General features: G+C 41.2%; 1 protein-coding gene across 2 annotated transcripts in view; it reads left to right on the top strand.

Annotated features, from left to right (window-relative positions):
- RYR3 (ryanodine receptor 3) overlaps positions 1-13,961 on the top strand; it is a 523,847-nt gene that overhangs the window by 450,120 nt on the left and 59,766 nt on the right. For both annotated transcript variants that reach the window (XM_080931244.1, XM_080931245.1), the window contains exons 66-67: positions 3,597-3,917; positions 6,471-6,711. In XM_080931244.1, the coding sequence (XP_080787370.1) occupies positions 3,597-3,917; positions 6,471-6,711 (562 nt within the window). The remainder of the gene's footprint in view (positions 1-3,596; positions 3,918-6,470; positions 6,712-13,961) is intronic.

Here is a 13,961-nt window from a genome sequence, read left to right as displayed (position 1 = left end):
GATTGGTAAAATGTGTACATAGGACAAATCTGGCCCACAGCCTATTTTTACAAATAAAAATTTCTCAGAAAGCAACCAATAGCCATTAAAGCTAAAATCCAAAGCAAGCTGTGATCTTCTTTCTGGGGAATAAAAAGAAGTGCACTCATATTTGGATTCAATGTGATATTAGTTAAGATTGTTACAGGGAGCCCACTAGAGATGATGACTCAGACACAGTTTATAACCATGAAAGTCTTTATTCCATCTAGCTGGGACTACCCCAAGGTAATTGGGACCAAGTGTAGTGCCAAATATTTATGTTTAGAGGCTTTAGAGGTAACAAACACATCATGGTATCTTGCTGGCAGCTGCAGAGGAAGGTTTTGTGCAAACTAGCAATTTAACAGAAGCTAAGGTAAGTAGTTAGCTGGAGGGAGAGGTTTACTCAAGCAGGCAGTTTAACAGAAGGTAAGTTAGGTGGGGCATCTTGACCTTAGGTTCCTAAAATAGAGTTGGGATTCTATTTCAAGAAGATTCTAGTTAAACCTGAAATGGCTTCAGCAAGATGATGAAAGCTCTGTACTATCTTGGATGACACAAGATGTCACAAGATGATAGGCTAGAATAGAAACTCTTCAATAGCTATTTTTAATAAAGCTTGAATTCTAAGAGAACTATAGAGATTTAATGAAATCTGAAGCCCAAAGTGCCAAACTGTAGGACTTGCCATATTAAGAGAAAGAAAAATATAGTAGATAATTTTAAACTATAGTCCATCTCATTTAGAGCCAAGATTTTCTTAAATGGTGGATATACACTACAAATGAAAAGCTGTACTCTATAAAAGGTTTATTTATTTCAGGTGCTTTTTCTCAAACTTTCATGAGGTTCTAAGCATTCCTTGTCAGCACTGTCCTTCTAACCTAGAATGCAGAGTGCTAACCTACAGCAGCTTTAGTCTTTACTGCTTCTTATTTCACATACTTAGACTGCCCTGCCCCCCACTAATAAAATTCTACCGAACTAGAAAAACAGTGGAGACTGGAGGCTGACGTTTGATGTGCACCTCAGGTATTCACCAATAGAAAACCAGATGCCCCATTCACCGAAGGCAAGGAGAGATGACAGAAGTGGGTCTCTCTGGCAGCCAGAACCCATTTCACAGGTTGCTGTAAGTCAGTGTGATAAGTTTGAGTCCATATTGTCATTTTCAGGGCATGATCGCCTTTTAGGGAACTTTGGAGCTAATACCTTTTTCCATCAGCAACACTGAGACTTGACACCCAAGTCTCCTGCTTTTCACTGTTGGACCAAATAAGCAATGAATGAATGCTGAGCATTTCTGTGGCTCTTTTTAATATGGTATGTGCATCAAAATGTATTTGTGGGCGCACAGAATTACCTGGAGAGTGAACGATGGCTTAATGGACCATAAGACAGTAGACTTCGTTCATTACAAAATGGGTGGTCGAAGGAGAAAAGAAGAGGAAGGGATGTTTAAGGTGACAATGATGGCATGTATTTTAAATGTATGGATTAATTTGTAGCATCGATCTTCCACTGATTGAACATCTTTGTTAATTGATGGTTAGTGTTTTACCAATAGAGTTAATTCTAATAAAAGCCTCAGTACCCTAAGAACATGTATCACTTGCTTATCCAAAGCTAAGATATGCGTAAGAAAAAGTTTAATACTCTTTTGTGACACTTATTCAAAATGGCATAAATACTTAGTCACGTGGAAGTAGCCTGTCAATCAGAGTACCATGGTGACAAAAACAGCCTATCACCAGCCACCTTGCTACTTTCCATACCCTATTGGAATAATCGGCCACTGAGAAAAAGGGTTCCATTCCAGTGTAAGCTATCAGCCTGTCTTGCAAAGGGGCAGTGGTCTTTGGGTGAAGAGCTGCTGAGAGAAATGAATCAAGAACTTCAGAATCTTCCTCAGTGGTTGTCAGTCATTTGGTTGGTATGTTAAAGATCCCCAAGGCCTACCACTGAAGTAAGGCTTGAGGACCTACATCTCTGATGTGTTTCCAGGGGATACAGCTGATGCAAATGAGAGCCCCCCCCCCCGCCACCGTGAGAACCTACAAGAGCAGTATGTTCTAATGACTATTCCCAATACTCCTGTGTCTGCTGCTAATAAGGTTCCTTTGAGGCTGACTTCAGGTAGCTAACATACCAGAACTTGCTCTTTGAGTTTATTGTGTGACATTTGGAGCCCAAAAACACCCTCTGAATCATAAATGTTGGTCCCATTCAAGGACCAATTATTGTATGTATAAATAACTTCTAAAGGTCATTATCATGACTGCAGTGCACCAACTTTAAGCCACTTCTTGTTCTTCTTGTATGGGAGAAAGAAGTGTCTGAGGTGATAATTATCTGTGTGACTTTTAAACACACACACACCTCAGATTTCGTATATAAAATTATAATAGCAAGTAAGTGTGTCAGTTGCCACTAGTGGTTGACATTGTTCTGAATGTGAAGCTCCTGGTGCAAAGTTTGACTCTTCCTATTTACTCTGATGGTGTATATGTAAAAATTACCTTGTGTGTGAGGATTTCCCAGGATTCCCAGGTTGTTACCCATGCTTTCTGCGACACAGAGCAAGACAAATGCATCCTTTGCCAACAACCAGCATCAGCAATAGAAAAGAAATCGGATCCTCTCTGAAATAATACTGAATTCAGGTTTCATTTCATCCTGGTTGCCCCTATTGAGTGAAGTGACCTCAGTCATACAAAACAGAGAAGAGGGAGTTAACTCGCTAGTCCCAATAAATATGCTTTCTTAAAAAGCAAAACAAGTAACTGACAAAAAGTCACTTAAGTCACCTAAAGCTATTGATCATTTCTATTGTAAAGGCAGAAAATCAATCTAGGAACTTTTTTTTTTTTTGTCAGTGTATTTTGAACTAGATGGCTAAGTATTAGAGCCTCTAGCCCAGCTGCAGGAATGTTAGATTGGACCATTTTCCTTTCCCTTTTATCAACGTACAGAAATGGTGTGAGTGATTGAAATATAATCTGGCATCTGAACATTGAATTATTTTGCTCTGGATGCTACTGTCCTTTTTGCAGTGGACACAGTGAGGTCCCAATAGTCAGGCCAAGAGGGACTAGCAAAGCATCTGTTTGTCACAAAGTAGCCGTATGCACTGTTCCTCAGCAGTGTCTCCATCGAGCTGCTTTAGTTCTGTGTTTTAAAACTGCCCCTGATCAATGTGAGAAGAGGCTTTTGGTCCAGGGAGGGCATGCTTTCCCAATGTAGGGGAATGCCAAGGCAATGGGGTAGAGAGGGTGATTAGGAGGGAGTGCACCTTTGTGAAGGCAAATGGAGGGGTTGAGGGGATGGGACTGGGTGGGGGGGAAGGGATAACATCTCAAATGTAAATAGAGTATATAATAAAAAATGAGAAAAAATGCCCCTGGAAACTACAGTCTGCGCACACACAACTCAAGTCCTGAGGCTGTTCTCATCGAAGCTCATCCCTTTAAAGCACTATAGTGGAAATTTTTATCTAAAGACCAAAAGAATGGTATACTACATCACCGTGCCTTTGAATCAGTGTGCCTTACTTCTTCCTGTACTCTCTCGGTTAGTTCTGGGGATGCCAGACAAGGTGGAGGACATGTGTCCTGACATCCCCCATCTGGAAGGCCTGATGAAGGAAATCAATGGCTTGGCTGAGTCAGGTGCCCGGTATACTGAGATGCCCCATGTCATTGAAGTGATCTTGCCCATGCTCTGCAACTACCTGTCCTACTGGTGGGAGCGGGGACCTGAGAACCTGCCCCCAAGCACAGGACCCTGCTGCACCAAGGTCACATCTGAACACCTCAGCCTCATCCTGGGCAACATCCTGAAAATCATCAACAACAACCTGGGCATTGATGAGGCCTCCTGGATGAAGCGTATAGCAGGTAACGAAGCCCTTTCTCTCGTGGTTTTTGGCTCTACAGTGAAGGCAGCCAGCTTCTCTTCTCGGCTCTTTCATTAATTCTGTGATGATTCTGGGCAAGTTCTGTGCTGCGTTTTAATCTTCTACCTCGCATTTGCTCAGCAGTAAGCTTGGCTCAGGGGATGTATAACAAGTTATAGACTATTTACCTAGCATGATGCATCCTTGGGGTTCAGTCCCCAGCACTGCATAAACCAGGCATGTTGGCACACCCCTGTAACATGGAACATATGAGACCCTGTCTCAAACAAAAACAACACAGCAAAGTGAATGGGCATGCTTTCCCCAAACCCTTACCTCAACCCTACTCCCCTGCTAATCCAGGCCACTGAGATCTCTAAGAAGCCACTTAGATCAGCTGAACTCTTCAGTGATGATCCTTGCCTTATTTGTTTGGGGTGCTTAAGAAACACCAGTGGCTCTTTAGTTACTAATTACCTATAAGTTATTAGTAAGTAACCCTTTGCATTTGGCACTTAGAGAAAACTCACCCCCATATCAGCTGTACTAAATTCCTCAGTGTCTTTCAGCATTTGCAAGTCTAAGACTGGCTTGGGTGTAGCTAAAAATAGCAGCACTTTGTTTTGTTGCTTTTTTTTTCTTTTTAATTTTCTCTCTTTCTTTGTATCCTCCTTAACTCTTGGCGTGCCATAGGCTCTAAATAAATGCTATTAGCCAATTTTCTGTTCTTGAAGCAACCAAAAGAGGAAAAGTTTTGGGAAATGAATGTCTTAGACTCAAGAAACCATGAAGATTCAGTTTCCTGCCTGACAAACTAGAATCTGGGAGATCAGCACTGTGGGAAATCATTGTCTTTGATGGAACTTGAGTTCAGGTCATGGAGTCCAGTTGTCACAGTTTCCCCCATCCAACCATGAAATGCCAACACTAGGCTACAGGGAACACAGCACTGAGTACTGACCTTTCCGGGCAAACCAATAGACACATTTCTAGAAGAACACGTGGGAAGCATCCCTACATCCTCTTGGTCTCAGAAATGAACTGAGATTAAAATTGCAACTATTTTGACCACTGGATAATACAGACCCTGTGGACAGATAACAAACACGGTAGACAGTCCCTGATTGCCAATTACCCTTAAAAGGATGTTAATCCTAACATAATTTAATGGATTCTTACAGTGTGAGTTAAGGGGAGGCTAGGGATCAGATCTGCTCCCTTCCTCCCAGGCTGTGAGAGTTTCCTGTCACTGAGGAATGCTTATGGAAACAGAACTGTAGCTGTCCTCCCTGCAGCAAGTCCAGAGCTCACTCAGTGAGGCCACTTAACTCCTGGTGACTAATGCAAGTCAGTTTTAAGTACTAACCTCAGCTCAGTTCGGTACAGCAGTGGGCCTGTGTCTTGGAGAGTGCAGAGAAGTCAGGGCTCCATGGTTAATGCATGTCATCAAAAAAGCTACCTTTGCCTTCTCCAATTGAAGAAGAAATCTCTTCCTCCTTTATTAGTAAAGCGAAATGTAAAGGAAAACGGGAGGGCATATAGTTGTTCTTAATGGAATTTCCTCCCTAAGCTAAGGAAATGTAGAAATAGATAATCGAATGTCCGTTGTCAATGATTCAGGATGTGTTCATTTCATTTCATTTCTTTCTGCAATTACTCTGATTCTTAGACTCACACTCTTCAGCTCAGCTGACCTAATTCATAATAGCATAATCAGAATTGAATCAATGGGATATAAGACCATCCCACTTTTATATAGGATAGGACATGTGGGTTTCCATTTGTTCTTTTTCCAAAAGGCCTACATAGCAGCCCTGATAATTTCTTGTTCAGATTCTCTACTTCTAGTAATGCCCTGGTTTGTCCAAGCCTCTGCTCCCTCCCTCAAAACGCAAAGAAGATGCCAGGGTTGAGAGCTTAGAACTTGACTGGGCTATTATTCTTTTGGGCAGATTCTTTTAGATGATGTAATTGGAAAGCATGTGTGAGCATATACACATAAGCATCCATGTTTATTTTATTTTAACACATAATAAGGGTATAGATCCTTAAGATACAGTGTGACTTCCAGTACAGACATTCTATGTGTAATGACAGATTAGGATAACTAATTTATCCATCACCTCAATAGAAAGCACATACCCAGTGCTTGTTCCTGGGTCAACAAAGCACTAATTTCCATAAACAAAGGGCTTCCTGCAGGGATATAAATGTGATGACTAATGAGCTTCGACCAACAAGGACAGTTGTCAGATGATGGAAGATGGAAGATAGTCTGCTGGGAGAGAGAAAGGATAAGACATAGACCATGCATACATGAGGAATTTATGTTGTATGGGGCGTCTTTGGGCTGGAGTTGCTGAGTAGGGTCACTGTGCTAGGTCCCCAGTCTTCACTGTGAATTTGTGAGAGAAACAGTCACGGAAGGGTTACAGATGGGAGCTATATACAGATGTCATCCTGTATGGATGATTTCCTCAATCTCACCTTTCTTAGTTTCATTAATGATCACAGCACATGAGAAGAGACTAAGGTCCTCTGTTTGCAAATGCAGTGTATGCCCAGCCAATCATCAGCAAAGCCAGGCCCGACCTGCTTCGAAGCCACTTCATCCCCACCCTGGAGAAGCTAAAGAAGAAGGCGGTGAAGACTGTGCAGGAGGAGGAGCAGCTGAAGACTGATGGCAAGGGGGATACCCAGGAGGCTGAGCTCCTCATCCTAGACGAGTTTGCTGTCCTCTGCAGGGACCTCTATGCCTTCTACCCCATGCTGATCCGCTATGTGGACAACAACAGGTATGAAGGAGATGTCTGGAAGCTGCCAGCTGCTCTCTGAGGCTGGTTTGTACAATCAAATAACACGGAAAGATGATATTGCTTTGTGTTGCTAGGGAGATGAAGGAAGCCACAGCTATCACCTCCAGTCTTTCTACCAGTAGTCAGAACATATGTGCACAGCGATTTGCTTGGCCGGTGATTCTGTGTGGACTGAGGCAGGCATCCTCCTGGGCCACTACAAAGCAAGGGGAGCTGGTTGAATAAGATTTGCATTGCCTCATTTTTGCTACTCACTAATATACTCATTCGATGGCTGTCCTGGACTGCTAGGCCTTGAGGGAGGGGGTGTACTCTTTAGCATAGGAGTATTCATTTTGGAAGTAAAAAAAATCACACACAATTTGTTTTTAAAAGCACGATATTGAGAGAAATAAAAGGGAATTAGGAGGGACAAGTAAAATGCAGTTCCTTAACTGGTCTTACTGGGAAAGCAGCATTTGAGCAAAGACCCACAGGAAATAAGAGGCTGGGAGCCGTAATGTCCAGAACAAGATCATTGTGGGAAGAGGGACTATGGGCAGAAGTCCTTAGGTAGCAGTGTGTCCAGGATGTTTAATAGCTGAAATGCTCAGATGTCATAATTAAGCAAATTAATTTCTATAATATCAGAAAATTTCTGTATGAGCCATCCTTTATCAAAGCCCAATATGTTCATTTGGCATATAAATTTTAATTGCAATGTAATGAATACTGAAACAGTCATTGGAGATATGTAAGGGCCTGTAGTTTTATACATCTGTAAGGAGAGCAGAATGTTTGTAGGATAAGCGCAGGTATTTTTAGGGAGCCTTAAATGTGGTATTGAAGACCCGTGCTGTATTGGTTACCTTTCTCCTACCTGGCTATGACCACAAGATAACTGAGGGGGAGCAGCTTAAGGAAGGATGTAAGCTGGCTCATGGTCTGAGGAGACACAGTCTACCATGTAGAGGAATGTGAGGCGGTCGGGGTTTACTTACATCTAGATAGATAAAGAAGCTGAGAAAAGAGAATATCACTGTTACGTTGCCTGCCCCCCACACACACTTTCTTATTTATTCAGCCTGGGACCCCAGTCCAGGAAATGGTCCCATTTACCTACCTTCAGGATGCATCTACCTGTTCATATAAGCCTCTCTAGAAATGCCTTCACAGACATACTCAAATTTGGGACCCACCAATACCCTGGGCATTTCATTTTTAAATGTTTTTTTAACCTTCATTTTGATTTTATGTGAATAGGTGTTCTGCCTACATGTATGTTTGTACACCATGTGTATGTCTTATTCCCTGGGACAAGAATTACGTACAGTTGAGAGCTGCTGTGTGAGTGCTGGGAATTGAACTCTGGTCCTCTGGAAGAACAGCCAGTATCCTTAACCCCTGAGCCATCTCTCCAGCTCCCTCCCTAGATATTTCTTAACTCAATCAAGTTAATAATCAAAATTAGCCATCACATATTCACCCCTTGTCAATTTAATATGCAAATATGTCACTTTAAACTATACTATTTGACATTTGCCTCCCCCCATCAAATGAATATAGTTTTCCCATACTGGTTCTCCACTTCAATACCAAACAGAGTACCCAACAATGTACACTAATTCTGACACTACCCAGAGTTACTATAGACCTTTCTGTAGGACTGACCCAACTTCAAACACCAGTCTTACATATGGCGCGCCCATGGGTTGGAGATGTAGTTCCGTAGTAGAGCGTTTGTATAGAACTAAAAAAGAAATAGCTAACAAATATAATCATTAATTCACAACTGAAGTTGAATGTGCTAGGGCCACACAAGATTGGCTATTTAACAGTTTGTCATGAAATAGAGATGAACTCAAAATGATCGACCTTTACCTCTAAATGACTGTATACTGACAGATTCTTGGAGAGGCGGGATCATTGCCTTTACTTGTACACCCTCTGCCAAGTCCACCTGGCTCCAAAGGATAGCTCTAAGCTCCTGGTCACTAAGATGACCTTTTTACTTGTAATAGGTCACTAAACAAATAGACAGTAACATAAAAGAGAGATTAATGGGGAAGAGGTGGGGTAGCAAAGTGGTAGGTGTTGTATGGTATTTAATCACTCTATTAGTTCTTATTTTGACCCATCCAGCCCCCCAATACTCAAGTCAGAGTCCTATCAATTTATTTAATTAGCTTTAGCACAATTACTGAGCTATTAACCCTACACTTTTTTCCTAGACTAGACTGACTATTTCCCAGGTGTGGTCCTCAAGTTACTTGATATTTGAGTCTTGCCCAGGCTGCATTGTTCCAGAAATTCGTCCTCAAGTGCACTTCTCTCAGCCACTGGTCCTGGTTCATCTCATCTAATGGAGACCTCTTGCTCTTCCTTCTTCCTCTTCTTCTCTCTCTCCCTCTCCCTCTCCCTCCTCCTCCCTCTTCCTCCCTCTTCCTTCCTTTCTCTCCCTCACTCCATCTCCCTCCCTCTCTCCCTCTCTCTATCCCTCCTTCTTTCATCCTTTCTCTCTCTCCCTCCCTCTCTCTTTCACTCTCTCCCTCCCTCTCTCTTCCTCCCTCTCTCTCTCACCCTCTCTCACCCTAACTACAGTTCCCAGTTTAGTTACCAAACCCCTATTTACCTCTAACTCTCCCCAGTAATTGGATGTCAGCCACTTTTATTTAGCTAGTCAGAGAAGATTGGTGAGCAGAGTTTAAATAACATCATTTGGTATTGTAAGAATGTGTTTCTCAGGACTGCACCCAGATCTTGAGGGCCAGTATTTAGTATTTGAATACATAGCAACATCAGACCAACCTAACAGGTAGGAAGGAAGGTAGAGGACAAGAATGAACAGCATACATTGTGTACAAGTAGAAAAATGTCTAGGGGGCTGGAGAGATGGCTCAGTGGTTAAGAGCACTGACTGCTCTTCCAGAGGTCCTGAGTTCAATTCCCAGCAACCACATGGTGGCTCACAACCATCTGTAATGGTATCTGATGCCCTCTTCTGGTGTCTGAAGACAGTGACAGTGTACTCACATACATGAAATAAATAAATACATCTTAAAAATGATTTAAAAAAGAAAAGAAAATTGTCTAAGAATAAATCTCATTAAAAATGTTAAAAGGAAGTAACCAGGCTTGCCACAGTTTTTCTGTGCAGAACATAAACTCGGATTTCTCTGAGCCCTCTGCTCAGAATAATTGGTAATGAACAAGATCTGGGTCAGAATACTTTTCCATAATAGAAAATATCATAATACATCTCAATATGGGGAAATTAGTTTATTATAATTTTTTTTGAAACTTAGGAAAAAGAAATTTTTAATCTGTCTGGGACCTATTACAGCACTCTTGTTTACAAGGGAGAAAAAGAGAAAACACAAGCCAGGAAATGTTCATATTTGATTTAGCTAAGAATTCACACTCACAGAAGAGGAAGATAAAGCCCTTTCCTAGGAAAGTCCAGAACTGATGGGACTAGCTATTTCCACTGAGACTATGGTCTTTCTCGTAAGTGCTTCAGTCTTCAGGGCCGAATGGAACTCAAAAAAGCATTTAGGGTTACCTATTTAGTAGAATATAACTCAAGAACATCCCAATAAATATGCATGGGTTTGGGGATGTGCAGAGTTCCCATGCTCTTCCCAGGTGCAACAGCCTCTCGAACATCAGTGTGGTCACCTGTCTCCAAGTCCCTGAGTCTTACTGTTCAGGAGTTTGTGTTGGTGGTGGTATTTTGTTGTGATTTATTTCCCTTTGCTTTGCTGTACTAGACACTGAGTCTAGGACGGTTTGCCTGCCATGCAAGTCTGCTACCACGGATCAGCAGCCTTGGGCTTTAACAGTTTATAGGTGGGATTTCTTGACTGATTGTATCAGTGCCCACTGTTTTTTGAGTTTGAACTGAATCCTTTCTTTTTCCAAGAGATTAGGAAAGTTCCAACCCTGTAATATGATTCTAACTAGCAATAGAGAGTTTTGGGGTTCGGGTATTATCCTGAAGTTATCTAGCTCTTATCAATATATGGCTTTGTTATGAGATGGGAAGCTTCATGTTATTCATAAGCTCCTCTATGGACAAAGGGGTTTGTTATAGAAAATAAAAACTACTCCAACCACTCAGGACCTCCTTTGCCAGGAATAGAAGCAAAGACTGTGTATTTCACCATACCACACTCTCTTCCAGATGAAAAACTTATAATCCAGAAGTGCTAGAAGACATGTAAAAATAGCTGAGAGATAACTGACTTTGGAGTTGTTTCCCATTCTGCCATGGCAGAAGATTCATATTCATTTTAGCATTCATCTCTATAATATAAGCTGTACTTAAAGTAATTTGTATGAGGTTACTTATATTTAGGATTTGAAAGAAAACATCTTTTGCATGCATATTGTCTACACACATATGCATAAACATAAACATGCACACTGAGGCTAGAACATTATATTTCCTTTTCTAGCTACAGGAAATTATGCTCATTTTGACAAAGGAACTCTGCTCTTAGAGTATCAACTTTAGTCATTTCCGATAACGTAATTATGTTCGCAATTTAAAGAAGAAATTTGTCAGAGCTTAAGGTGAAAATAAAAATAAAAATGGAGCAAGATTGCTCCTGGAATAGCTTTTGAATTGCGTGTCACTGCGGATGATCAAGACTCAAGAGAGAGCGTGGTCTGTTTACAAGGTGCTTGACAGTTGCTAAAAATGGCAATGTCAGAGAGTCTTTGAGATCATCATTAATTCATTCATCACTACTATTCAACCTGTTCCTCCCTGAGTGTCACAGCCGTGTGAGCCTGCTTAGAAATACAACCTTTCAACATGAGTGTATGTCCCCTCAACTTTTTATAAGAGTGAAAGCAGAAAGTATCTGTACTATACTAAGAGGGAAGTGTATTAAAAAAAATGTCCAGGCTGCTGGCCATGGGGGCCCATGCAGTACTTACGGGGCTTGGGGAAAAGCCTAGGCTAAAGAGTAAGACCCTGAAAAAAAAACCTAGAACGACCATACTTTCTAACTTGATTATTTTGGAGGATATGGCTATGCATTGTGATAAAAAATAATTCTTACATTAAAAGATACAGAGACCTTTGCTGAACCTCAAAGCCAGAGTTAAGAATATACCTTAAGGACACTTAAGAATATTTTACTACTGTGTACTCAGTCTGTTTGTTTAACTTGCCTTTAAGTGAACAATATATCAGCCAAACTCGCTTGCCTTGGATTTTCATGTAATCAGCTTTTACAGGCTAAACTGATACATAGCTATAATCTTAAGGATTCTTTCGTGTTCCTGATCCAACAGTAATGCATGCACATTTGAACATGTGTTGTGATAATCATTTGCTAAAACTAGCAAATGCAAGTTGAAAGCAACTAAAATGAATAGTTACCATAAATGCTGAACAAAGCATTCCTAATATGGCTTGATGATGTTTATTTGATATCTGGGTCAGTTAGAGTCAGTGACTCAATCCCTTGTAAAATTTTGTTAAAGTTTTCTGTGAAGTGTTCCCCATTCCTTCCCCCAATGTGATACTTCCTGTGCTGTTCAATGAAAGAAATCACAAAATTTTTGTTTGGGCTAAGCATACAGGGTCAAACAGATACACAGATTCGAAAGGCAACCTTCATACAGGTATAGATTCAGACTCCTAAAACAGGCAGACAGGAAGAGGAAAGACACAGGAAGAATTAGAGAGTTCAAATCTGGGCTTGTTCTTAGTCAACTGATGCCAAGAGGAAGTGCTCTGAGTTCTGCCCTTAATTTGACACCAATGCATTATTGGTGACTGTGTTTATTAATAATGCACTGAAGGAAATAGAAAATGGAGGAGAGCTGGGATGTTGAGGTCATAAATTGAGGCTTATTTTTGCCTCCCCTTCTAATCTTTCTTTGACATTTTTGTTACCTTTGTCTCTACCCACAGTCTTTTTCCAAATCAAGCAATGACCCCTTCCCTTCCTTGTGTCCATGGGAAGTGGTTTATCTAGTCAGGCCCAGAAGTTGAAGACTGTAAGACTTTCAAGAAGGGAAATGAAAATATTTGCCCCATCTTGAGATCTTTCTGCCCATTTCTCAATGTGAATAAAGATTTGAGGTAGAAAAGTCTTCCTTTTCCTTAGGGTCAGCCTTGAATAAACCCTTTTCATCAAGATCTGTCCCGGGGCTTTCTTTAGTGTGGAAAGCAGAGAACAGCACAGTCTCTAGAGTCCAGTAGTACTTTCTCCATCCAAAAGAACCAGCTGACTTGGACTGGTAGGGCGGAGGAGCTGACAGAGATATTGTCATCACCTCGTGTTTTCTCCACCTGGATGGATAAGCATCTCTTTCCTTCTCCTACCAAGAAGTCCCTATCTTCTTTGCTTACCCCAGTGATGGGAAGAAATGGGACATTAGCAATCTTGCTTTACATGAAGTCCCATCCCCTTGTCTATAGGCTCTAACTTTGCTCTCTAAAGCCAGAGAAAACTAATCTTTCATATAGCAACGCTTTAAAATATTGAAGAAATTCTATCTTCTTCCCATCTTCCTCCCATTGTTTTAAACCTCTGTACTTCCTTGATCCCTATGAGATGGTGTCTGAATCTCCTTTTGAAAAGACAATTTCTATTAGTCAGTGTTGAGCCTGAAGCTGGCAGAATATACAAGAACTCTGGGTATGTTGTGAGCAGATCAGGGTACATCAGCTGATCATCTCCTCTTGCCTAGAGACATAAGTCAAGACTGATTCAATAAGTCTCTAAAAGGGCAATGGTCTGTTTCCCTTCTTTCTGGGAATCAGAAACATTTTGTACATAAATATAAACTTGGTCAAAAAAAAATCTGTCTTAGAAGCTATCAAAAGGAATCAAAGTAAACCATGTTCAGTGGCCATCTTAGGCTGAAGCCTGTAGGGAGGGAAGGAAGTCTTGCAATAATGCTGAGAGAAGGCCTCACCTCAGACAACCTGAGCCTAAACTCAAGAACACAGCTTTTGTACCTTTTAAACCATGATTCTGAAAATGTAAGTTTGAGACTTCTTACTCTTGCTGTTGCCCAAGATTCTATTCTATCCTATTGAAGGCACATGGAATTTGAGACAAGGTCTTGTTTACATATCCCAGGCTAGTATCAAACCCAACAATTCTTCTGGCTCAGCCTCCTCAGTGCTAGAATTACAAGTGTACAGCTGTTGTGTACAGAGAGTCATAGAACCGGCTTATGTTTAGACAACATGGCAATGATATGGATACCCAGATTGGGCCAAG

Source organism: Micromys minutus (assembly GCF_963924665.1).
Source record: "Micromys minutus genome assembly, chromosome: 17".
In the NCBI taxonomy this organism is placed as follows: domain Eukaryota; kingdom Metazoa; phylum Chordata; class Mammalia; order Rodentia; family Muridae; genus Micromys; species Micromys minutus.
Note: the sequence above shows the minus strand (reverse complement) of the source record. Positions and strands in the feature narration are given on the sequence as shown.